The sequence below is a fragment of the Esox lucius genome, chromosome 7 (assembly GCF_011004845.1).
Source record: "Esox lucius isolate fEsoLuc1 chromosome 7, fEsoLuc1.pri, whole genome shotgun sequence".
Taxonomy (NCBI): Eukaryota; Metazoa; Chordata; class Actinopteri; order Esociformes; family Esocidae; genus Esox; species Esox lucius.
The window spans coordinates 17,000,567-17,025,883 of record NC_047575.1 but is presented as its reverse complement, the minus strand read 5'-3'; the positions used below and the strand labels follow the sequence as shown (position 1 = coordinate 17,025,883).

Genomic DNA, 25,317 nt, shown 5'->3' with positions numbered 1-25,317 from the left:
GGCAAACCCTTTAAGTTGCTGCATATTTGTCTGTGAGGATTTGAAGGCTGGCCTACCCACAAGTTGTAATGTAATCCTCACAGCGCCAGCACAGAGACAGTCCCTCATCTAGGCCTGAAATGTCTCTCTCAGTTCACAAAAGGAAACAAAAAGGTGTGGGTTGTGAACTGTGCTGGAAGAGCCTTAGAACATTAGCTGGACAACATAGCCCTTCAGTAAAAAAAAAATCAAAATCTAATTTCAAGTACAATAGTTAAGCTGACAAAACATATTCATAAGAAATGAACTGTACTCATAAAAAATTTATACAACTGCTGATTCCGTTAAGAATCAGAAACAAAGGTTAGGATCTACGCAGATCCATCCAGCCCAGGTCTCTGTCCTGTGTTGGGAGTAAAAAGTGACAGAGCAACATTAGCATACGCGGCAGCAACATATTTCCCCATCCCGTTTCAATCCGTCTGAGATATGATTGTTATCGTTCTAAATCGGGTCAATTTGAGAGATGAATTCAATAACACCTGGGTATGGCAAGTCTGCTTATAATGAATTCCATGTAATGATTCGTTTTAGCAATTAGCCTCAGGCATAACCAATTCAACCTCCATTACTCAGTGGAGCCTAGTGCAAAGACAACACTATAAGCTGTGAATATCAAAGCCCTCATACGTGGTGACGTGGCTTATGGTTCCAACCAACACACTGTCTCTGAATACCACCTGTCGTGGCAGTTTACCCTATCACCCGGCACACCGTCATTTACCTGATGTCAACTTTTACCACGACCACGGTGAGGTGAACAACATACCAATCAAATCCACCACGAGTTTGGAACATACAGTGGGGAGGACAAGTATTTGATACACTGCCGGTTTTGCAGGTTTTCCTACTTACAAAGCATATAGAGGTCTGTCATTTGTATCGTATGTACACTTCAACTGTGAGAGATGGAATCTAAAACAAAAATCCAGAAAATCACATTGTATGATGTTTAAATAATTAATTTGCATTTTATTGCATGACATAAGTATTTGATCACCTACCAACCAGTAGGAATTCCAGCTCTCACAGACCTGTTAGTTTTTCCTCAAGAAACCCTCCTGTTCTCCACTCATTACCTGTATTAACTGCACCTGTTTGAACTCGTTACCTGTATAAAAGACACCTGTCCACACACTCAATCAAACAGACTCCAACCTCTCCACAATGGCCAAGACCAGAGATCTGTGTAAGGACATCAGGGATAAAATTGTATACCTGCAGAAGGCTTGGATGGGCTACAGGACAAAAGGCAAGCAGTTGGTGAGAAGGCAACAACTGTTGGCACAATTATTAGAAAAAGTTCAAGATGACGGTCAATCTCCCTCGGTCTGGGGATCCATGCAAGATCTCACCTCGTGGGGCATCAATGATCATGAGCAAGGTGAGGGATCAGCCCAGAACTACACGGCAGGACCTGGTCAATGACCTGAAGAGAGCTGGGACCACAGTCTCAAACAAAACCATTAGTAACACACTACGCCGTCATGGATTAAAATCCTGCAGCGCACGCAAGGTCCCCCTGCTCAAGCCAGCGCATGTTCAGGCCCGTCTGAAGTTGGCCAATGACCATCTGGCTGATCCATAGGAGGAATGGGAGAAGGTCATGTGGTCTGATGAGACAAAAAAATAGCTTTTTGGTCTAAACTCCACTCGCCGTGTTTGGAGGAAGAAGATGGATGAGTACAACCCCAAGAACACCATCCCAACCGTGAAGCATGGAGGTGGAAACATTCTTTGGGGATGCTTTTCTGCAAAGGGGACAGGATGACTGCACCATATTGAGGGGAGGATGGATGGGGCCATGTATCGCGAGATCTTGGCCAACAACCTCCTTCCCTCAGTAAGAGCATTGAAGATGGGTCATGGCTGGGTTTCGACCTGATACACACAGCCAGGGCAACTAAGGAGTGGCTCCGTAAGAAGCATCTCAAGGTCCTGGAGTGACCTAGCCAGTCTCCAGACCTGAACCCAATAGAAAATATATGAAGGGAGCTGAAAGTCCGTATTGCCCAGCGAAACCTGAAGGATCTGGAGAAGGTCTGTATGGAGGAGTGGGCCAAAATCCCACTGCAGTGTGTGCAAACCTGGTCAAGAACTACAGGAAACGTATGATCTCTGTAATTGCAAACAACATTTTCTGTACCAAATATTAAGTTCTGCTTTTCTGATGTATCAAATACTTATGTCATGCAATAAAATGCAAATTAATTACTTAAAAATCATACAATGTGATTTTCTGGATTTTTGTTTTAGATCCCGTCACTCACAGTTGAAGAGTATCTATGATAAAGATTACAGACTACATGCTATGTAAGTGGGAAAACCTGCAAAATTGGCAGTGTCAAATACTACTTCTCACCACTGTAAGCATGCTTGTTCAACACACAGTTGCTACCGATCAATCACTTGGACATGAAATAATTAGTAATGCACACATTTATTTTGTTTATTGACATGGCCTCACGCTGCAGTTATTTGTCCGATTACCAGTGTAGCTATGTTGGGTAATGATGACTTAGTGCAGAAAGCGTTGAGAAAGCTCGTAGAAGCATACCTTTATTTAGGTCACTGCCTCGAAAATGAATGGTTCCTTTGAGACATTTTCCGAAGAGGGGAAATTCTAACAATTGTTTTCATTCTGTAGGAAGTATTCATGTAAATGGGCAGTTATGTGGGGCTTACATTTAAAGCCTGGGCACATCATATAGGCCACATATTTTCCATTACAGCACAATACTATAGCATGTCTGTAACTAAAGGTTATTCCCTTTACACACTTCCATAGGAATAGCAGTTTGCTCTTTGTGTTCATAATTGGTCTCGAGGGGTACTATAATTCCCCAACGAGTAGGAAATAAATCACAGTCTTGAACGACAGGATCATTGCAAGATCCATGAAATGAAAACAAAACCACCAAAAAGATACATGAGAAGTATTTTCTTTCAATAAAGAATAATGTTTTAATTCTGGCAGAAATTATAAAGCAAACTACTACTTTGATCACTCCGACTTTGTACGTAATAGATTATAAGTGTAAAAATAGCTTTTTCTCAAGCTCAGCAGTCAACATATTCAAACCAGGTATGTCAAAATAAAAGAGAATGAACCAAAAGCAATACATTCCTTTCTCATTTTTTCTCCTTTTATCTTCTTTTACAGCTTTTTACAGCCGGGTCTCAGAGGGCCTCCTCACTGTGCGATTGTGTAAGATCAGGGCAGGAGGCAATTGCTTACATTCTTAGTTCAGATCTTCCAAAAGGATTTCATAAATTATTCCAGCTTCTCAGTAAACTCTCTTTCTTAACAGATTTTCCTCTGGTAGTTTAAGATGAAGTGGTTTTTAAAGCTACAAAAATTGCTTATCAAAAATATTGATTTCTTAATTGTTTTCTTTGTGTTTATGAGGTACTGCAGGAAGCTCTGTTATTTAATGACTGACTTGATCTGCCTCTTTCTGTCAATGTGCTTATGGTTTCCATATATAGATAAGTATAATCACCACTGTACAATGTGCTGTCAACAAATACCCATATGAAGTCATTTCAACTTAGGGCCATTAGTCATGCCCTTATCAAAGAATTGGTTTGGAACATGAAATCATTCCACAGTCATTCTGAAGCCTGCCTTTCCGTGCAGAGGAAGCGATGTTGTAAAAAAGGATGTTCAAGGTCTGTGTTGTTTAAATGGAAATTGTGTGGTGTTCATGCGCTTAAAAGAATCACTGTAATTACTAGTAGTTAAATAACAATGAAAAAAAAGTGGTCAGATGCAGAACACTGTCAAAATTATTTTTGTTCGAGAAGAAGACAAATCCATCCCAGGGTGTGTTGCTTCTATGCCTGTAAAAGGGCATGATTAACTGTTGAGGACAAAGCACCTGCTAGACATGAACCAGTAAGGTGCATGGTGGAGGTGAGCTCACAGCTGACATTACTTTCAATTGATATCTGACAGAGGAGGCTTGGATTTGTCCAGCTGCTCCTATCTACACTGGCCCTTTCTTCTTTTTCCCCTGTCTCTCTGGTCTTATCCCCTTTAGCTCAACCACCCATTCTGTCTTTTCAAACCACTACATCAAAACAGCTAACAGGGGTTGGCCAGAGGTCATTCAATAATGGCTGGAGATATCTGTGGACAAAATAGGCTAACTTTTGTCTTGGAAAAAAATAAAAAGACTTATTTAGCAGTACAGTACATCTCCTCTGGCAGGAGTCCAGAGTGAATAATCCTGACCTGTACAGTGCCGATAGATTCTATGACGCAGTAGCCCAACAGTAGTAACATGAATAATCATTGTAATCACTTTAAATCATGCTCATCAACCTGATTTAAACTAACTTTACATACCAAGATAACACACTTTTTTAAACTGGACATAATATAACTGATATAAAATGATGAATGTGTTCTGAATTGCTGCCATGTGTGTTTTGAGGCCCCAGGCTCATCTTGGCCATATGTCTTCATTCACATTCATCCCCATCTAAAAGCAGTGTTTTCATAACCGGACAGAAAGCAACCAGGCAATCAGTGAGGACTGAAGAATAGCCACGCCACGTTATGATGGTGCGTGCATTATGAAAGCAAACATGTGCTCATTGTCCATATCTCCCACGGACATCTCTCTCCACAGGGTTACCCTGCTTCCACACTGAGACCATTAGCGCCAGAGAACATCCACTAGAACAAACAAAGAAGAAATATGTTCAATAAAATGTCACACTGTTTGCTACTGGAGTAAGTTAACTGTGAATAAATCTGTAATATACAAACACTGGGGCGTTCTGTACAAAGAAAACATGATCTCCGTTACATTTGCCCTCTGCCACTCTCTATATGTGCAGCCTTGTGGGCCAATTCAAGTCAACTCACATCTACTAAGTCCGTTCAAGGTCACCGCTGAAAGAGACAAATCCATTCAAGCGTCAAAATGCTGTACCTTCACACCCATCTAACATCTCCACTGAAACACATCACGGGCCTTCGAGGTTCAACACAATGACATTGTCCAGTGTTGTTGTTAAAATAGCAATGTCTAGAAGATGATTATACTCTGTATCTTGAATCAGCTCTAAACAGTGTTCTAAAAAAACAATGATTTGTATTTAGTGTAGTCTTACTAAAATCTGTTTTGACAGAGGTCTGGTACAGGACAGCAGCAGAGAACGACTGGTTTTCTTTAACACTGTTATTAGTAGATACAGTATAACACGCGCACTTTTGCAGATTGACAAATGAAATGGAAAATGAGAGACTAAACTGTTGGTTCAGGTCAGTGACGTAACAACTGTTTCTTCGTTTGCCTGCCGGCAGAAACTATCAAACGTCGATCTCAATATTGCTTAGCATTAATAGGGCTACATTTTAGGTTAGGTTCTTCAATTACACAGCTCATACAAAGAAAATCACACCCTCCATGTCTTCAACTGCTTAATCATTGCACTCTTGGAAACCTAATCCATGTGATTTTCAGGGGCTATTCGCACTCATTTATCAAAATACTGTCTATTAACATTATGAACAGAACATATCTTAGTGCAGGGGAAGTAATTCAACTAACAGCAATTCATAAATGTGTAGTGTTCTGAAACAACAAAGATTATATTACAACATGATTGCATGCTTAAATAAATCGACATACAATATATCAAGCCTTAACCTGTAATTTCAATTCTAGTTTACTTCACTCAAAATAAATCTTAGTCATTACACAATGTACAGACAAAATGGAAACCAAATGGCTTTATTAAGGGGAGAGTTTTATTTATACTTTACATTAAATAATCAAAACAGTAAATTAATCAAAACTAATTAATTTTATTTGACAATACTTCGAATTACAATTACAACTTCAGGCTATTATATTCTTAATAACTACAGTATGGCAAGTGTGTCAGGCAGAATTGTTCATCTCTGAGTATTTTTAGTAGTTCGGCTACACTAAAATGTACATGAAACAAATACAGATAAAGCACACATTTTCAAGTACAGCCACCACCAGATAAGAATCTAGCCTGGAAATAAACAACATAGGTCTGAGTGAAGCCAATAACTGAATGGTGTTGCACCTGCATTCTATCTACACCATAAGGAGGAACACAAGGGGTTCAATTAAGCCGACTTAAGCATTCTCATTATCACAAAGAAAGACTTCTTCAACTTGGGTCTACATAAAGGGTGTCTACACTTTACGTACTATACAGACACACATACAGAACCCATGCTAATCGGCAGAATTTATCAATCATTTAGTAAGTATCTATTATCATGTGCAGCAGAGCTCTAATCAGCAACCATTTGTCATGATGTATCAAATAATCACACATTAAATAGAAAACTCTGTGGCTGTCTCCCCACTATCTGCACTGCACAACCCAAAATTGTCTGCAACAGCTTACAGGTGCTAGTTTCCTTTTATAAGATTCAAAACATGAACCCGCTCCACTTTCGCTTTCAAGTATCAAGATAAAAACGGAAAGCTTTTACAAGCACCCTCCAGTGACTTGCCAATCAGCTCAGGACAGCTGTGCAACAAGTTATAGCACCGCTTTCAGCCCAGCTCCCATGTAATTGTACACTGCCTGCTGAAGTACAATATGTTTGTCTTTCCAAATATATCTGAAAGACACACTCTCCAATCTGAACTTAGCTTTCACAGAAGGCGGCAAAAAATATGTTTTTTTGTTTGCACTATTCCATTTTCAGGGCTGTGTGAGCATGACTGGATATCACCACCCACCGAGCAAAACTCTCAGACAAATATGATTTCAGCTGAAAGCTGTCTAATCCAACGCTATATAGACAGCTCTTCAACAATTACTGACATGATTAATTATTTATCTACTGCCACATTTCAAAGGGGAAGAATGCAACACAATAGTTCAAGGCTTTTGATAATGTAGCATAAATAGGGATGCTTAAGTGTGTGTAGTCAAGTGTGTATAGCATGATTAAAAAGTGCATCTGCTAAACAGATCAGAGAAGCACCAGGTTGGCTGACATTAGAAGACAGGTAATGTTGCCAATAAAATATTGCCAATGTATACGATTGACAAGGTGCTCTGTTTTCAACTTAGAATCAGCATGTCTAAAGTTTGAAATACACTTACATGTGAGAATAAATCCTGACACGTAAGATAGTAAATATTTGTTCAAGAGATTTTCACCTAGATGCGAGAAGATATGAGATTCAGCCCTGAGTGCTGTTTAAGGGTCTACATGGAAGAGGTAATGCTGATATAATGGGAATAATCCACACCCCAAACTTTGATTAAATTAACGGTTTTACCTTAAAGCTCTTTACCAAGAGGGCAGACCCAGTGACTGGTACAAGGCATTCTGAGCATTCAGAGATGCCAAATGCCACACATGGATGTACTGCAACTTTTGCTGGTTTTAATGTAGCATTATTTTTCCATGTGGAAACATATATTAGAGTATGACTACAAATCAATCATGCCTGTGAAATAAATAACAGCAGGGACGAAAATGTTAAAATTGCAACACAGACAATAAAATATATTGTAAATGACATGAAAACATAAACGTACCGTCTTTGAGTCTAATTCATGGTGTGGTTGAGCTAAGACTTTATCTACACTGGCAGCATCTGCAAATGTAACAAACCCAAATCCTCTGCAAAACAAAGAAACACACAAAAACAACAATTAGACATCGCCCATTATTTATTAATGAGAACATGGAAATATATGCTCAACTGTTTCCCTGAGTGCGTTAATAACAAGGTATCAAGAATAGCATTTGCCCTACCACGCAAAAAATAACTGCACACACACACACATCTATTTACACAATCCTAATTAACCACTATTCAATTCAGATGATAGAGATAATAGCCAAATGAATTGTAGATTACTATAGTAATTGAGGGCACTGATATTTAAGTTAGATTAAAGGAGGAGGGACAGTACACCAACATTGCAGTGCGGTCCCAAAGTCAATATCAAATTGTATTCGTTCGCAGTTCAGTGAGCAAACAGATCGACTTAAAATGTGGATTGTAGCCTCAACATGTGTAGGATATAATTTCGGTAACGGGCAAGCAAAAGTAAAAAAACAACGTTTACCTGGAACGTTTTGTTGTGGGGTCTCTCATCACCATACATTCTCTTATTTCTCCGAATTTGCTAAAATAGTCTCTAAGGCTGTCTGTGAATAGAGAAAATATGTCGGGTAATTAGTCAAGAACAAATGTTCGTCATGCTCTACACAGTGTGATTCAAAAAAGCCCCGCGATGCACATAGGGGTCGAATAGAGGACTTCAGATGATTGGAAATCAAAAATAACCGTGCGCGCACCCAAAGGCACTCCACATATCCCATGCAGTAGGCTATAGCACACATGAACACACAGATAACGCGACCATAGCAAGCACAATCGATCACTGCAACAAACAACAAGAAACATGGGAAATGTACTAGGAATAATTGTCTCACCTGGTGAGGTTTGCCAGCTGAGGCCACCGATAAACATTTTACTGTAAGAAGAAAACATAGCAGAAGTGTGTCCAGATGTCAGATCGGCCATTTTGACGACTAACTACTTATAAAAGCGATCTTAACGAATAGAGAGAAGCGCAAAAAACATTCGCTGAATATCAATAATGTATTTTATGAAAAGGGGGAGGACACACTTGCTAATCTACCCAAGCAAAGCAGAAGCTTCATGGCTATTACTAACTGCATCCGGAAGACCAATGGTTATGTGCGCATTAGGAGCTCAATCCAGCACCGCACTCTGCTAAATCCTCTCTCAGATATTCTCACATGAAAAATGCAATAAATAAATGAAAGTGGTAAATGTTGTCATCTTACCCCGGGTCATGTTGTGAATCATTTGGGCTTCCAGATGTGGCTTGACTCCCGTCTCCTTCCATAGCTAACCAAACTATAGGCAGTAACTACAGTAACACACAAACACAGACACGGCAAAAGCTATGCAAAGCCCTGCTATGAGAATATTACTGAGCCGGGAATGGAATCGTCACACGTGGGATCAGCTCTGCCTAGCTCCCTCCCTCCCTCCGCATACCCTCCCCCTCAAAATGGGCGGGGCGTGGGCTCGTCACCTAACCAATCCAATTGACGTCAATACAGAAAACCCGCCTATAGAACTCTGAAAACCACTCCCCCTATTGGTCATAACGTTCCTATGACAATGTAATGACTGTGATTAGACCGATATATAGTATTTTACATGTCATAATCATACTGGTAACATTTGTCAGTGCGACTTAGTCAAATTGTGTGAACATGTATTTAGAGAAAAGATTAACGATGGTCCCAAAATACTCTAAATTGTATTTGCCAAAATAGACCTACTGGCCTATTACAGGTAATAAATTATTATACTGTCAATAAATAATTCGTTGCACCTTTATACGACTAATATTCTTATTTTTCTTATAAAAGATATGCATGAATACATTCTTAATGTGTTTTTGAACATCACAGTAGATCTTTAATATTTAAGTCAGAGACATTTAAAGTAGGCAGACTACTTAAACAATTTGAAGCCTACATCAAGTGTGTTGCAATATACTATGGCAAAAATACTATAGCCAAGAGCTATTCTTATACACAACATAATGTGGAGTGTCTGGATACAGCCATTACAAACACACTACAAATACACCAGGCATACAAATGCAATTTTTGTTCATACCCATGACTTACCACATCTTTAAGCCAATCAACATTCAAGATTTAAACCACCAGGGTTTATAATGTATAGTGAATACCTCTACTTCTAATAGACACAGGTACACTGCCCTGTTATGCATAGACTGGGGTTATTTGTGTGTTCAAATGGTTTGATGAATTAGGTTCCCAGACTATTTTAACACTTTACCATTGTATTTCATATTGCATTTTCAAAAGCTACAGTACAGGGAATGCAGTCCACCTGAAGATGAAAAAGGAGGGGAAAAAGAGAGGTGGATTTAATAGTAACCTCTGAATATGCATGTTCATTACTCAGTAACTGAGGGAAGCGGGCCTAGTTTTCCATTAAATCTGAACACAAGTGAGAGCTCAATTAAAGCTGGATGCTCAGTGGATTTCAAGTCATGGTACAGTGATTGCTGTTTATTTCCTAACTGCGGCCTGAGACAGAGGAAGGAAGACGCACACACACACACACACACACACACACACATACACACACACAATGTTATCTCTTTTTTTTCTATGGGAGAACAGTTTTAAGACGTGCCACACATACAGTTCCTGGTTGTAATTTGTCTTTAAATCCTTCAGGAGAACCTTTGTATGGCGCTTGCAATTGGGTGCAGACTGATAACATTGCTGACTTTGAACTGGTTAGTCTATACGAACTAGTTTGGGTGGTGATCACGAGCACATAGGTCAACCATTCTGTCGAATAATTATTGCACTTGAAAAAAGGAAAGTCCAAAATGATCGACATTACTGCAATAATGTGAGTGTTTACTCTGGTACACTAGTCAATTTGTAATGTTCAACATATTCTCACTGTGTTTCTCTAAAATGGATGTGAGTGTGCACGTACAGACGCACGCAGCTAAGCTAAGCTCTTAACAACAAAATGCATCAAAGGCACTTTACACAAGGCAAGTTAACATCACAATGTAGATCTATCACAGTAATAATGTGACAGCTGTATTGAAATTAAAACACTCCAAGCCAAGGTTTACAGAGTGCCTTTCCCTTTCATCTTAGCAGGCACTGCTATTAAAGATGCACTCCAAAACCATAAGCAAAACAACTTGCAAACATTTTGTACAAATTGGATTCCTAACATTGTATGTAAATACAATAAAACATTGTTACTGTGCAGGTCATACCGTATCATAGAAAAAAGATTGGGGACTGGGGACCCATCTTTGCTTGTGAGCACCACTTTACAAAACTACTGGCTGAAATTAGACTAAAGCTCTGGAGTGCTTGTTTAAATGTCTGAGATCCAATTCAGCCTTTAAACAATATTCCACCCCCAGCAGAAATCTCTTTTACCCGTCAACAATGTAATACTCCTTCCCCTTTTGAATATTAATGAGATCTAGCATTTAGTACTGGAGTATGTTATTAGGGGCAGCTGTCCGAACATAAGACATGATTTAAAGACACAGTATACAACACAGTGGAAAACACATGTACAATGCATCCACTCACCACCAATAGTGTGTGTCTGTTCACAGTTGCTGTTGTGCCGTGAGGTGTTTTATCCTCTGGTTTGTTTTTAGGGGGGTGGACTGCGAACAGAACACTTGTGGCATGTTGTGTGGGGTACGCTTCATGGTAACTGATTGAATAGACAGTTCTGTACTTTCACCACTTCAATACCTCTCCTCCACTTATAGCCAGGAGAAAAGTATGTGATTTGTATTAGTCCTATATTTTCCATGTGATTTGTATTAGTCCTTTATTTCCTATGTGATTTGTATTAGTCCTATATTTTCCATGTGATTTGTATTAGTCCTTTATTTCCTATGTGATTTGTATTAGTCCTATATTTCCTATGTGATTTGTATTAGTCCTATATTTTCCATGTGATTTGTATTAGTCCTATATTTCCTATGTGATTTGTATTAGTCCTATATTTCCCATATGATTTGTATTAGTCCTATATTTTCCATGTGATTTGTATTAGTCCTTTATTTCCTGTGATTTGTATTAGTCCTATATTTCCCATGTGATTTTTATTAGTCCTATATTTCCTATGTGATTTGTATTAGTCCTATATTTTCCATGTGATTTGTATTAGTCCTTTATTTCCTATATGATTTGTATTAGTCCTACATTTTCCATGTGATTTGTATTAGTCATATATTTCCTATGTGATTTGTATTAGTCCTATATTTCCCATGGGATTTTTATTAGTCCTATATTTCCCATGTGATTTGTATTAGTCATATATTTCCTATGTGATTTGTATTAGTCATATATTTCCTATGTGATTTGTATTTGTCCTATATTTCAAGGGCCATACATGCATCTTTTTTCGGGGCCAACACCAATGTCCTTTGCAGGACTTGCTCATATATCCAGGCATTAGTCCAGGTGTGATTAAACTAAGAAATATTACTTGTCTGGTTGATTGTAATACTACATTTAAATGACATTTAGCCTTGAGGCCCAAAAACAAAGGTTTGTGACCAGCCTACTGCTGGTGTCTCATTTAAAAACGGACTGAATGAATTAGTTGTCAGTTGTAGTTTATTGTTGTAGCTGGTGTGTGTTGTCGAATCATTTTCACTATAGTCACACAAGCTTTTCTGAAGACCAGTGAAGGCCATAAGTGAAAAGAGAAAGTCAGTCAACCACCTAGAGAGTTGGCTTGCAGTACACTCAACTCAACCTGGTCTACTTACACTCTGTGTTGGAACTCTCAATACCCAATACAGCAGAGAGTGTAAATCCTTAACATCTACATTTCTCCAGCAAGTGGTTATGATGGTTATGAATAATATCAAATGTTACTCTCACAATTAACAATACAGCTCCCATAAAATCTTATCACAGTATTTTAGAAATCCAAATACATTTGTGTCACTACTGAACACATTCATTCCCCTTAGAGAGAAGAATGGAAAGTAAAAGAATTTGTCCACGTTAAGCAGTTAGTTCATTCTAATGTAGGTGATGTGGTTTTGAATGAGGGTCAATGATAGAGTATAGCCAACATAAAAATGTACTGTTATTTTGATAATTCATCTGTCAAATATGCAATACAATTTATTATTTTGATATGCAGTAATAACAGTGTGTTTATGCTTAAATTGTCAGTGGTATTAGAGTGGTGAAGCACAAAATATTTGGGAAACTGTGAGAAGCAAAAAACTTTGAAATGAATGTACACAAAGCTAGCATACTGTAGCATCTCTCTCATCATTAAATACAGAGGGTTGATGTCAACACCATCAAATATTCAAAGGAGTATTAAAATAATGACATTTATCCACCAATCCAAAGAATGGATTAGGCAGGACCTTGCCTGTAGAAATCTAGTGGAAAATATTTTGCTTTGGACAATTAATCCCACCATCTCTGGTACCTTTCCCCAAATGCATGCTGAAAGGGTGTTCATTCTTTTCTGCAAAATAGCACAGTATTTGCTGAAACACAATTCGTTCCACAGGTTTGCTGAGTTGGCTACTTGAGCCAATCAATCCCTACCTAATAATCAATCACTAACAAATAATCAATCCCTACCTAGTGATTAACTGCACACACCATTAAATGTTCATTCAGTGGGTAAGAGTAAAGGAAAAAATATTAGTCTTTTGCGATCAAGGTTATAAAGACAATATACAATGCATGATGGCAGCCCTCTTAAAAACAGTGAGGAAGCCGAGTTCTATCGTTCTACAGCAGGGACACATTTGCGAATGTGCCTCCAGTCACAATGACATCTGTGTTTGATTAATGATTGAAGTATTTAAAGGACGGTTTCATTTTTAATATCCTACATCTGTTACATGCATTGCACATACCAATTTGATGCCTTGGTACCTTAAAACACATAGTGGTCCATTTCCCTGTGAAACATAATACGTTCCTGTGTTACACCAATAAATAACCTCTTAACCTCCCCAGAGGTTATTGATGCATTTTCACCGAGCAAATCTGGGGACTGTATCCATTCAAGGTAAAAAAAAATATGAAGCTGAGAAATGTAACACCAGCTCAATAAAATAAAGCCCTCCGCCCAGAAGCTAGAGCCGAGAGACAAGGAAACATTGTGCCTTGAGAGCACTGATCTACTGTATTGAACATAGCATTGACAAGCATTCAACATGAGCACTTTGTTCTCACACAGCTCCTTTGTAGAGATGGCATTCAGCACGCAGAAATGTCACAGTAACTCAAGGATGGCAGAGGGATAACCATGCCGGTGGATGCTGATGACATGGAGCTGTTGGGGATTTAAATGGAAAGGAGGAATGATAGTGTGAGAGCAGAGGGGAGGAGGAGCGTGAGAGGACAGCTGGGGACATCCTTGTCTGCTGCAGCTGTCACACGGTCCCTCGTCGTCCCACCAAGAGCTCAAACCGAGAGCGCCAGAAGAGATCGATGCACAGATCTCAGCGACTGTCAGATTCAGTGCCAGTGTGACGCTCTGCTGTTCTGTGTTCGGGGGCTCTGCTGCCGTCTATTCCCCAGCAATGACTTCACATATTCAACCCATATTGTAATGATGACATTTACTTCAAAGCATGGCTCTTGCCTGCATTATTCCCCAGACACAAGCACCATGGTTTTGATGCCATGCATGTCAATTATTAGTGTTGACGTTGGTATTTATTAAAAACAAAGCAGTGATTAAACAATATTTCAGATTAAAGGTCATTATACAGAATAATGGATGATAAATAGAATAAATGGTGTGTGATAAATAGACGATTCTATTCAGTAGTGATCGGCTTCTTTTTATATCATTACCATAATGTGTCAAGACCAATACAGACATGCAAGTACCATAAAAGTTCAAGTTCTTTTTATCAGGTCATTTGAAACTTCATCAAAAAACAACCCCCGATTATGGATGACAAAGAAATACTTCCATGTATCTTTTGCCAACAGGAAAACCCCAAAATACAGCATCAGCAGCTCCCCATGCTCTTATTAACTCCCAGCACACCTGTGTCCTACATAAGGTCCCAGGATTGATCGACTAATCAATTGCACCTGTGCTGGTTAGCCATCCACAAGTAACTATACAAGAATATCCAGTAGAATCATTTCAGGATAAAGTACTATTGGCCCTCTTAGATAAAAGAAAAAAAGATATTGTTTAAAGGAAAATACTATTCTATACAAAGTAGTTGCGTTCATTGTTTATCTTAAATACATGGCTAGTTCCTTGTCTCAGCTGTAATACATTTACTTTTCTAACTCTTTCTCATTATATTAGAATTCCGTAACATAAAACAATTATTCCACAGCAACACTATCAAAATATCATGGCGAGTAGCACTGACTTGAGTTAAACATCATGACTAAAGAGAGCATTTATGGAGCTCAAAGTGAGGAGACTTTGGCTAATCCTTCAATCTCTTCCCACTGCTGGTGGGTGAGTGAGTGTGCTATTATGAGCAGCAGAGATAATGGGGAATGACAAAGTGTGACTTCATTAATCAATGGGGGTCTTGGATGAGGCTCCTCACAGACCTGCCCTCCGATTATCTTTTTTTACATGCCACACGCCTTTAATTAGTCTCATCAAAAACACCAAAGAGTGCATGCTGCTGCATTATCAAGAGGCCTTTGCTTGAAAATTAATGTACACCACAGGTGATTTTTGCAATCGTCCCCAACCCCCTCCACTTTTTTTATCCTATTAGAAGAACAACTTTGACTTCGGCACTGAAATGCCCAGACAGCAGGCTGGAAGAAACAACTGTCACTCAGTCTTCAGGCTACTCCACAGACACTGTCAATTATAGTGAATAGAACAAAATAGGAAGGGAATCCAAGCTACAAATTTGTCAGTTCATGATACAATTACAGTTTCTGGTAGATCATATTTATACTTAAGAGATTTTCATTCTGTTAAAACTGCACCAAAAAATAATGGATTTTGGGTGAACCAACCCATGAAAAAATAAAACTAACATCCTCCCCAAAAACAAAACCTGGATAGAAGCTGATGAAATAAAGGACTAAAATGGGTAAGAAAAAGACAAAAAAACAGGAGGAAGGCAAACAAATGTCTTCTGAAGTATCAGTTGACTGGTAAATTAAAACATGGAAATGAAAATAAATACAAAAGGATTTAAAAATTGTTTTCCAACAGACACCAACACTGGCATGATTTCTTGCTTATAAATTGTATGAGGTCTTTAGTGTAAAGACTTCAGCAGCTTTGAACAGTGGGCCTAACAAGATGCCTGACAAACATACAAAATAACTGGAAACTGAGTACACAAACTAAAACTTAAATTGGTAATCTCATTCCTTAGAGATTCATCTGTTAATAGATTGCTTTTCGCCCTTTCGAGAATCTGTAACCCTTCTTGCCAAGCGCTCGGACACAGGAATTGCTAAAATTAAGTATTAGGCGCCATCTACTGGATGGACTAGGTCATCATGTTTACTCATTCCCAGGCCCCTGAAGGAACATCATCTACTTAACAAACATCAGAGACATATACATGACTAGAGTTCTCCCTTTAGAGAAGAAACCAACACTAGAAGAAAGGACCTCAGGAGACACTCCAGTGACTCATGGGTCCTCTACAGAGCCGAGCAATTTAGTTAGGACAAGAGTTAAAAAAAAGAAAACACAAAACGTACTATATGCATTCATTTATTGAGGTCTGACTGAAGTCAATACATTTTTAGACCGCGGCTATACTGTACATCCTACACCATTAGTCCAGGGCTATGAACAGAAGTCTTAGTACCAATTGCTCATCGGTATTTCATTTTTTTACAGAATTTTATACACTGAAAAGATAGTAATTTGTGGGGTAGGGATGACAGGGACCAATCAAACATATGGCCAAACTATGTAATGATTTTTGAACATTTACAGAAGGGGGGAAATAAAACAAAACCTCAGAAATGAAATAACTCAGACCGAATTACGAGGGTTCACTGGGATGACAGGATTGTTCCCAGTGGGGTAGCAAGCCAGAGGACAGACTGATGAGGTGAACAGGAAAGACAGGGGCCCTGTTTGGATCATTCAGAAATGTGTTGTTTCTTATCGATGGTAAAAAAAAATATATATATAAATAACTGGTAGACTGCTGAAGTAAGAGGATGTTAACATTACTAACACATAACCAGTCACGTGCGGATCTGTGCTCAACTCAGAAGGGAGGCACGCCTTTCAAAAGCATCTTAACAGGGCCAGGATTGGTCTTCAGTCAGGGGCTGTCTACCCAACGGCACAGTCCGTTGTCCACCAGGGCTCGGTTCACGGACACTAACTGGAAGAACGAGACAGAAACATTAGCAACGTCAGCATATTAGAACACGTTCCAATCCATCTGTACAGTGCATACAAACAGAGGTGCTTGCATGGCTCATAATGAACAACAGGGGGGCATACCCCTTCCCCTTCCGTTCTCCAGAGCTGGACCAGAGGAATGCCAGTGGGGTGACAGCTGGTGACCTGGGAGGGGGCGGGTACATGGGGTCAGAACAGAGGCGGGCACGCTTTACGGCACAGCGCTCTACATCAGCCGGAGACAGATTCACAGGCTTGCTTGGTCTACCTGCGCCAGTACTGCCAATCCTTGAGTCATCTCCTCCAGGGCACACTTGGATGCAGCTGAAAACTCCTCTTCTCCTGGTACAAAAGGAGAAGATCAGAGAATGAGGGGTTATATTAATGGGAACACGCTGCTGTCATTTTGTTTTCCTAAATCAGAGAATAAAGAGCAGCAACGCAATCATACCTGGTAGCGGGGCAATATTTTCCAATATCACTTCAGACCCTTGGAAGGGCAAAGAAACAAAATCAGACCTGTGGGAAGAGAGAGTCTTCATTATCAATAGAAGTCCAAGCATTTGCCCCATTAGAAAAGAAGTGTGCTTGCCAAATGTCTATTCAGATTTTAATTAGCTGGACAAATTTAACATTTACTGGCCATATCAAATAGGAACCCATCTGAAGCCATTCAGGTGCAGGATAATGCTTTATTAGGAGAACCCACTTTGACATCACATTGGAAAGACTACAATAATTACTCATGGAGGAACAACAGCCAACCAAGTTAATTCTCCTTGATGTACAATTCATGTCTCTCTGTCCATTGGGCCAGTCAACAGATTCTGTATCTGCAGAAGCCTATTCTCCCATATGGAGCCTCCTTCCTCAGTATGGTAGCTAGCGTGATTTGCATAGTTCATGCATTTTTATCAAAACTAACAGAACTCAACCGGCATAAGATTAAGGGTAGGAACATTACTTAATCAGAATTCTCTTCTGGGTGAACTTCTTCATCTGTCACGGACTAACAGGTAGGAGAAACGTCCAGCCAGCCCCAGTTGAGACAATGTTAAAACATTAGCTATTGAAGAGTTAGCACAAAATAGACAATTAAAAGACAACCTGGACGAGCTTCTGTTGAGCCAATGTGAGTTAAACATTGTTAGCATATTTATTATAAGGATTTTCTCTGCAGGACAACATCCATTTTACAGCCGTTCTGCCTCGATATTTTATAAATGTCTTGGCATTTGCTTTGTTTGATGGAGACAGTGGTCAGAGGTAGAGAAAAGTTTAGCTGAAAAAGCAGTGGGTTGGTCTGTTAATGCATTTAAAAATGGCCTTGGGACTAGTGAACCTTAATCCTGTTATACTGGGGTTCCACACAGTGAGGATACCGCACCTGATCTGTTATACTGGGGTTCCACACAGTGAGGAAACCTCACCTGACCTGTTATACTGGGGTTCCACACAGTGAGGAAACCTCACCTGACCTGTTATACTGGGGTTCCACACAGTGAGGATACCTCACCTGACCGGTTATACTGGGGTTCCACACAGTGAGGATACCTCACCTGACCGGTTATACTGGGGTTCGACACAGTGAGGATACCTCACCTGACCTGTTATACTGGGGTTCGACACAGTGAGGATACCTCACCTGACCTGTTATACTGGGGTTCCACACAGTGAGGATACCTCACCTGACCTGTTATACTGGGGTTCCACACAGTGAGGAAACCTCACCTGATCTGCCGCAGGGTGTCGATCTTCACCCGGTCATAGCCACCGTAATCCACGTAGCGGAGCTCCACTTCCCTGGTGTCTTCGTGGTAGCTGATCACCTGTGCTCTCCACCAGGCTCCTTCAGGCATCTGGGCCGCACAGATCACTCCCACTGTGTGTGTGTGTGGCGTAAGTGAAAACGAAAGTGAGCGAGAGGGCATCTGCTAACGTGAACAACACCAGCACAGGATGATGGTTCATCAGAAGTGTGTCGGGGGGGGGCCTGGATGTACTGACCCACCTTCCAATGGGGCCGGCAGGGCTGGGCAGCCTGGGTGAGAGTAGCACAAGGTCATCTGTTGGTCCAGGCTGCGGAGGGCGTGGAAGGTGGGGTGGGTGTGCTGCTGGAGGAAGACGTAGTTCCCCGATGCCACCAGGACCACTGTCACCTCCACCGTCAACCTATGGGGAAGCATCAGCTGAGGGACACAGGAACAGGGCTTTGAGTCCCGGAACGACACGCAGCCCTCCAGCCAAGCTCGACAGACATACCCAGGACGTGACGGGGAGAGAGGGGAGGCCGGCCACTGGAGGTCGGACGGAACAGTTGGTGACGTCTAGATCTTTGAACTTCTTCCTGATCAGCTCCAGAGCGCAACCCACCTGCTCCTCTGACCCTGGAGGGAACACAGGCCCAGACTGAGAGGACCACCAGGGGCCTGGTGACGGGACGAAGCTCCGGACTAAAGCAACGTCCTGTCGTGGAGAGCCGAGGGGTGTTGTGCTCTCACCTTCTAGGTGGCAGATCTGGACCTCTTGGGTGTAAGGCAGGGTGGTGATGAAGACCTTGGCCCCGGACGTCTCTTTCAGGTGGCTCACATATCGGCCCTGCTTCCCAATCAATCTCCCAACAAGATGCTGGGGGAAACGGCAGGATACAAAGACAGAATTACCAACAGGTTGGCTGCCACACAAGAATGTGGGTTTGTCCCTCTCCGAGAGGCACCTATGCCTTCCAGGCTGTCCTCTCTGATAACAACATGGGCTCAGCTTGCTCAGATGTAACCAATACCACTGAGCACCTCTCAGAGTAATTGGAAGTAGAGGTTTCTGTGTGTGTGTGTGTGTGTGTGTGTGTGTGTGTGTGTGTGTGTGTGTGTGTGACATGTCCGCTTGAGTGGGAACCTGAGGAGAGAATGCCATCAGCAGACAAGCAGTAGGATTCTTATTAGACACTGTATCAAGGTCAGTGTCACCAAACTAGTATCACAGACATGTGAATTAGAGACTGTACCCAGGTCAGTGCCACTGAAGCGGTCCATCTCACCTTCAGCTTCCTCAATGAGTCCTTATGCTGAAGGTCAGCAGAGAGAACGCGTCCACGTCCATACCACTTCACAGGCCAAACACGTCAAGCTGAACTTCTGAAGGCGACACCTCGCGTGTGCACGGACTCAGAAACGACAGGGTCCTAATTTGGTTTGTTCTCCGGGAATCAGTGTGGCTGCATCATTAAACAGGGAGACTTACCTTTGGCACCTCTATCTCCCAGACAGTTGGAGTCTGGCTGCTGCTGCTGCAGTTGTTGTTGTATTTTTCATTTGGCTGACCGGTGTTCAGGAGTTGACTTAGAGGACTGGCACGGTTACTATGCTCCCAGTGGCTGTGGGCCGAGTCCACGCTGTTCACACCAGGGCCTGGGGGCAGCACGGATCAGTCACTAAAACACACAGTACCCTGGCAAACACAGCGGCCAACTAAACACACGCAACGTCAGCGCCGTAACAGGACAGAAAGATAACGGGTTCTCCAACCGGGACTAAAGGCAGCACAAAGATTTTAAACCCTAAACCAGTGGAATTCCACTGACCTGAAAGACAACGAGCTGGTCCCTCATTTTGTACAATGACATGAATCAACATTTAAGTCCTTTTTATCTTGGGCCTTAAAGTGTCAAAGGGGCAGTGACTTATCCCAGTAATAAGATGATTATCATTTTCTGTCCGTATGTTAAGTCGTTACACAATGTGTGAATTCAGTGTATATCGGGAAAGCGGCAGTTGGTTTCAAAAGAGCGGATTAGAACTGAAATCAATAAAACGACATATACTGAGGGGACAAAAAGTCTCTGCCTTTTGAACACACAGATGACCAAATACACCCAGAAACCAACTCATGTTTGAATTCACTCATGGTCAGTAGCATTACGAAACATATAACAAGGGCCAATCGACACACTCAGCCGCCCTTCACATCAGCCTGTGGGTGAAGCTATGGAGGTGGGCAGGCCCGCCAAACAAGAGGATCATACATTACGACAAATTGAAAACCTGCTTGGAGTTGGCTCACCTGAAACAGCCACATTCTCCATCCCGTGACCGTTAATGTGGGCCATGCGGGTGGTCCCCGGTCCCTCAGCTTGTTCTCTGGGTGGTTGCGGGCTTACTCTGGGGCTCAAGTCCTCGCCACTGGAGCTCTCCTCAGACTGAGCCGAACTAGAGCCAGAATCCACATCTGCCAGCTCTGCCAGCTCAGACCCACCTGACCTACAGCAATCAAGTTTTACATCCTCACAGACTGCAGGAGATGAACGGGCCTTCTCACTGCCTGTTCCTGAACACTGATCCTTGGGCAGTAGGTGGGTCATTTGGCTGTCATCCATGGAGAGGTGGTCTGCACAGGGATCTCTGCTCTGGACAAGTTCCAACAGGGTCTGTTCCTGCATTACTTGATTCAGTGCTGCTGTGACCACGTCAGTGATCAGACCGGACGCCAAATGTCTCATTTCCAGCGTGTCGCTCCGGCTGAGTTCACACTCCTCAAACTGGTCCTTCTTCTGGGGTGACCTCGGAATGACCACTGGCTGCCCGGGGGGGGTCACCTGGCTGAGAGAGCGGTGGCTGGGGGAAGCCGGACCGGTGTCGTCCAGTAGACTGGAGTCGCAGACCAGTTCTTCCAAAGCAGACAGATCGGGTGGGTCGTCTTTGGAGACGAGGTTCTCAGCCAGATCAATCGGAGGCCTCGTCTCTGCGAAAGGCATGGACATCTTCTCTTCTCCGACTTCCCCCTCTGGGTCCTCTCTAACCTCCTCTGCAGGCTCTTCAGTTGAGGCGCTGTCTGGAACGCTCTCCAGCGCTGGGGGCTTATAGCAGGCACTCATGCCAGATACATCGGACTTCCCATCGCCTAGGACACAGAGGGAGGTGACCTGCTCCTCATCACAGGGTGGCTGGTGGTTCATTTTTAATGACATATCCCTCTCAGGCCCCTGTTGACCTTGGCTACTGGGCGAGGTCTCTGGGTAACCTTCGGCGGAAGACTCTGAGCTCTCAGTGACAGGCTCCACTGTGGCTGTATCCAGGCTGCCACGGAGACACCCTGCAAACGCCCTTTCCACAGGTTGCGGGGGGCAGAGCGGGAAAGAACCCAGCCCTGCTGCTTCAGGGTAGTCTGCATTATGAACAGGCTCCCGCTCCACCAACCACCTCCGACTCGCCGCGCACTCGTCGCCACCCGACCCGGTAGAGCAGCTGTTACCCACCACACCGGCGGCTTCCTCGCTGGCGGAGGACAAGAGGTGCTCTCGGTCTGCCGCCATCTTGTCCTTCGCGTCACCCTCGTCAGTATGACCTTTCTTCCGAGAGGTGTACCACCAGAGACCCAGGAATGCCAACGCTCCCGACAGGGAGAGGGTCAGAACGGACGGAAGCCTCAATGCCATTTCCAAAGCTCCGGCTGCTTACAGCAACACCTGAACATAAAGAGACAGACACAACTTTACACCACAGAGACAAATCGCAATAACTCCCAGCCACTTTGGTGGTGGCTGGTATAGAAACGTGTGAATCCGAAGCACTAATGATAACCTCCAGTGAGGGAGCATAACCACACCATTCTTGTTAAGCCAGAAAAACCTATCAGTCTCCCTACACACCAGCCATCTGAGCAGCAATCCCATTACCAGCCAGGCCAGGATGACAGCATCTGATTACAGCCAACAAAGCTCAGGTGTCACCCTCTGCAGCAGGTCACCCAGGGTGGCTGGGTCTGAGGACAAGGGCCCCGATAGCAAACTGGTAATGCAAAGCCTCACAAAAGGAATTAAACACTCATTGGCTAGTGGGAGGGGAAGCCACCCATTCCTTTTATTAGCAGCCATATAGCGAACAGGCTACATCTCCTACATATCAAAAACCACCAGTAATTACCAAACGCTTTCAGTTTTTATTTTTGCCACAGAACAAAGTATACAACATAGGTAGCAAGAAGTGTTGTTCTGCAGTATGGACAGATCCTGATAGGCTGTCCTACATGCAGGTTCACCCACGGCCTTTGGGCGGAGCATTACTAAAAGACGTGTCAGTGAAAGGCAAGCCATTCCCTCCCAGAATCTGCCTGTACAATGAAAAAGCAGCACAGGCTTCACTGCAGTTCCTCTCAAGCCTGTGACTTTAAGACTTTGGCATATCACCAAGTTGGCAACGTCTCTCGCCAGGCATGCCAGTCCTACAGTGTACGCAAAGTTTCAGCGGGTGGTTGCGTGACTAGCTGGAAGACAAGACCGTCTGGGTGCTTATTCTCAACACATACTGTAGGCTGAAGAAGTTACATGACCGCAAAATGACACCATGTGAAAATACTGTTGCACTCATTTTTATACTAGGAAGAAGGCATTTATATATTTCTACATTTGTTTCAATTTCCAAAGAAGGAACATTAACCATAAAGAAAAGGAAAATCTGAAAACAAATGTGACAACGCTACAGCGGCTCATGAACGTAGGAAAACTAATGTGGGAGATGGGAGATGAAGATGAACCTAACAACTTGACCACCAAGCAGGTTCAAGAGGCGTGTTCTATCATCTCCATTTACAGGGCATCCTCTCTGGTCACCATAACCAACAGGAAAGTTGATAGGCCGACGATGCAGCCCACTGACTGCAGAGCTTTGCCTTCCTCTGCTCTGACAAAAAGAAAGGGACCACACCTGTGGTCTTCGACTATAGTATATTTTGCGCCGGATTTCAGTCAATTCTTAAAACGTTCCAAGACGTTGGAACAATGTTGATAATGACTAACAAACTGAATGAAGGTAGTGGGACGAAAGACAAGACAGTAAGTCATAAGGGAAAACGGCTGTAACTTTGACAATGCTACGCATCTAAAAACATATTTAATGCCTATAGCTAATTATCATAAAAGGATCGAGGAACATTTAGTAATTAGTTGTCGCTTTAAGTCAAAACAAGTATGGCCATGATTCGAAGTGAGAGTGGCTGAAGATTCTGCTTGGGGAAGTAAAACGTTATCATACCAATTCCGACAGCATTGGTGGTTAGTGCTTCCACGCGTTGAAGCACAAACATCGTTGCAGTGAAGTATTAATTCTAAAGATTAGCGATTGCTTTAGGTAATCGTGCTAGATGTATATCACCTTATAAATTGGCTTACATATTATTTTATACATTAAGCGATTTATAAACTTTTTAATTAATGGTTTACCACCACCACGGAGTTTGGAAGCAATATCACCAGTGACGTTGTGGAAAGGTCAATCTGGAAAATGAGTGGCAGTTCATATCGGAAACAGCATGCGAGTCTTATAATAAAAAGTAAACATGATAAATAATTGCTGTTATTTATTTGAGCCATGACAACCCAGCAGAAGTTACACACTTAATGGACAATTCAAAACGTAATCCCCAAAAAAGTGTTCTGACGTGCAAATACGTCCAATGTTTAGTGAAGTTACACATTTGACGTTTTAATTACATGCAAAGAACACGAGACCAAAGTTCTAATAATCGTTTGCCGGCTACATGATGTGTACACTTCATTTTGGTAATCAAGGTTCACCAACTTTTTCTAAGAGAAATTTAAGTTTTAATACAAAGTGAAAATTGTTTCGTCATTTCATTAGGTTAACACTTTAGGTAAAATATATGCAGAACCAGACGGAGTCCTTCAGACTTTTATCACAGTTGTGCAGATATCCTAGCTCGCTATTAAGTTAAATATTAGCTAGCAACCTCCGAGCAGAAATGTTTGCAATCATGCATCATATTGCTGGAAGCAATCGAGCGTTTGTTCTGGCTTCTTTCCATAGTCAGAGATGAAAATGACGCTGGCACAGGTGCAAGATGAAGCCAAATACACATGGTAAGGCGGCCAGCTAGAGATCTACTCACCAAGCTTTTAATATCCTGTTTAGTTATCTAGCTAAAAGCCCACTAATGTTGTTCTAGTCTAGCTACCTTGGAAGTCCCCACCTGCTCAAGCAAGCACTCACTCTGGGAAGTTCAGGTTTGGTCCAAATACAACGGCCCGTCAAATCTCGCGATATTATTGCCTAGGAAGACCAATATGGCAATCTGGTGGACCGCAACAAACGAGAACGCAACCTATAAGCAGATATGGGTGACCCACCCCGCCCCCAACAATTAAGGCGCTTTTCCAAGTCTCCTTTCTCTACCGTTTCTGCTGTTTATGGTTTAAGTGCAAGCAGATGCTCTTTATGGCGGAGTAGCAGGAATCCCTTTCTTTAACTTCAAATTGCTGCAGAGGGAGGTTCACGCTATTTTGTTCACGCATCAAACCCACATTTTA

General features: G+C 42.1%; 2 protein-coding genes across 13 annotated transcripts in view; both read right to left on the bottom strand.

The window, feature by feature from the left end:
• LOC105028669 (RNA-binding protein Musashi homolog 2) overlaps positions 1 to 9,062 on the bottom strand; it is a 235,808-nt gene extending 226,746 nt beyond the window's left edge. For all 7 annotated transcript variants that reach the window (XM_010901558.3, XM_010901559.3, XM_020048298.2 and 4 more), the window contains exons 1-4: positions 8,879 to 9,062; positions 8,501 to 8,541; positions 8,131 to 8,212; positions 7,594 to 7,678 (exon numbers count right to left, since the gene is read on the bottom strand). In XM_010901558.3, the coding sequence (XP_010899860.1) occupies positions 7,594 to 7,678; positions 8,131 to 8,212; positions 8,501 to 8,541; positions 8,879 to 8,940 (270 nt within the window). In that variant the 5' untranslated portion in view covers positions 8,941 to 9,062. The remainder of the gene's footprint in view (positions 1 to 7,593; positions 7,679 to 8,130; positions 8,213 to 8,500; positions 8,542 to 8,878) is intronic.
• A 7,276-nt stretch (positions 9,063 to 16,338) lies between these two features.
• On the bottom strand, positions 16,339 to 25,089 carry LOC105028668 (A-kinase anchor protein 1, mitochondrial). Of its 6 annotated transcripts, none has more exons than XM_010901555.3 (11): positions 25,001 to 25,089; positions 21,060 to 22,461; positions 20,241 to 20,407; positions 19,502 to 19,628; positions 19,263 to 19,387; positions 19,012 to 19,189; positions 18,732 to 18,882; positions 17,452 to 17,519; positions 17,269 to 17,342; positions 17,103 to 17,165; positions 16,339 to 16,980 (listed from the first exon to the last, which is right to left on the bottom strand). In XM_010901555.3, exons 2-11 carry the CDS (start codon positions 22,429 to 22,431, stop codon positions 16,918 to 16,920), a joined length of 2,388 nt encoding a protein of 795 aa, XP_010899857.2. In that variant the 5' UTR covers positions 22,432 to 22,461; positions 25,001 to 25,089; the 3' UTR covers positions 16,339 to 16,917. The 6 variants fall into 6 exon arrangements, with proteins under 6 accessions (XP_010899857.2, XP_010899858.2, XP_010899856.2 ...); XM_010901556.5 differs by having other exon boundaries at positions 24,981 to 25,069; XM_010901554.3 differs by lacking the exon at positions 25,001 to 25,089 and adding an exon at positions 24,900 to 24,994.
• Between the last annotated feature and the right edge of the window lie 228 nt (positions 25,090 to 25,317).

What these genes read in the sequence shown, in the direction of transcription:
- LOC105028668 (XM_010901555.3), bottom strand. Translation starts at nt 22,431, where the DNA reads ATGGCATTGAGGCTTCCGTCCGTTCTGACCCTCTCCCTGTCGGGAGCG. An exon ending in CCAGATCTGCCACCTAGAAG is followed by an intron (nt 19,388 to 19,501) that starts GTGAGAGCACAA and finishes TGTTCCCTCCAG; the next exon opens with GGTCAGAGGAGCAGGTGGGT. An exon ending in CTCTCCCCGTCACGTCCTGG is followed by an intron (nt 19,190 to 19,262) that starts GTATGTCTGTCG and finishes TGTGTCCCTCAG; the next exon opens with CTGATGCTTCCCCATAGGTT.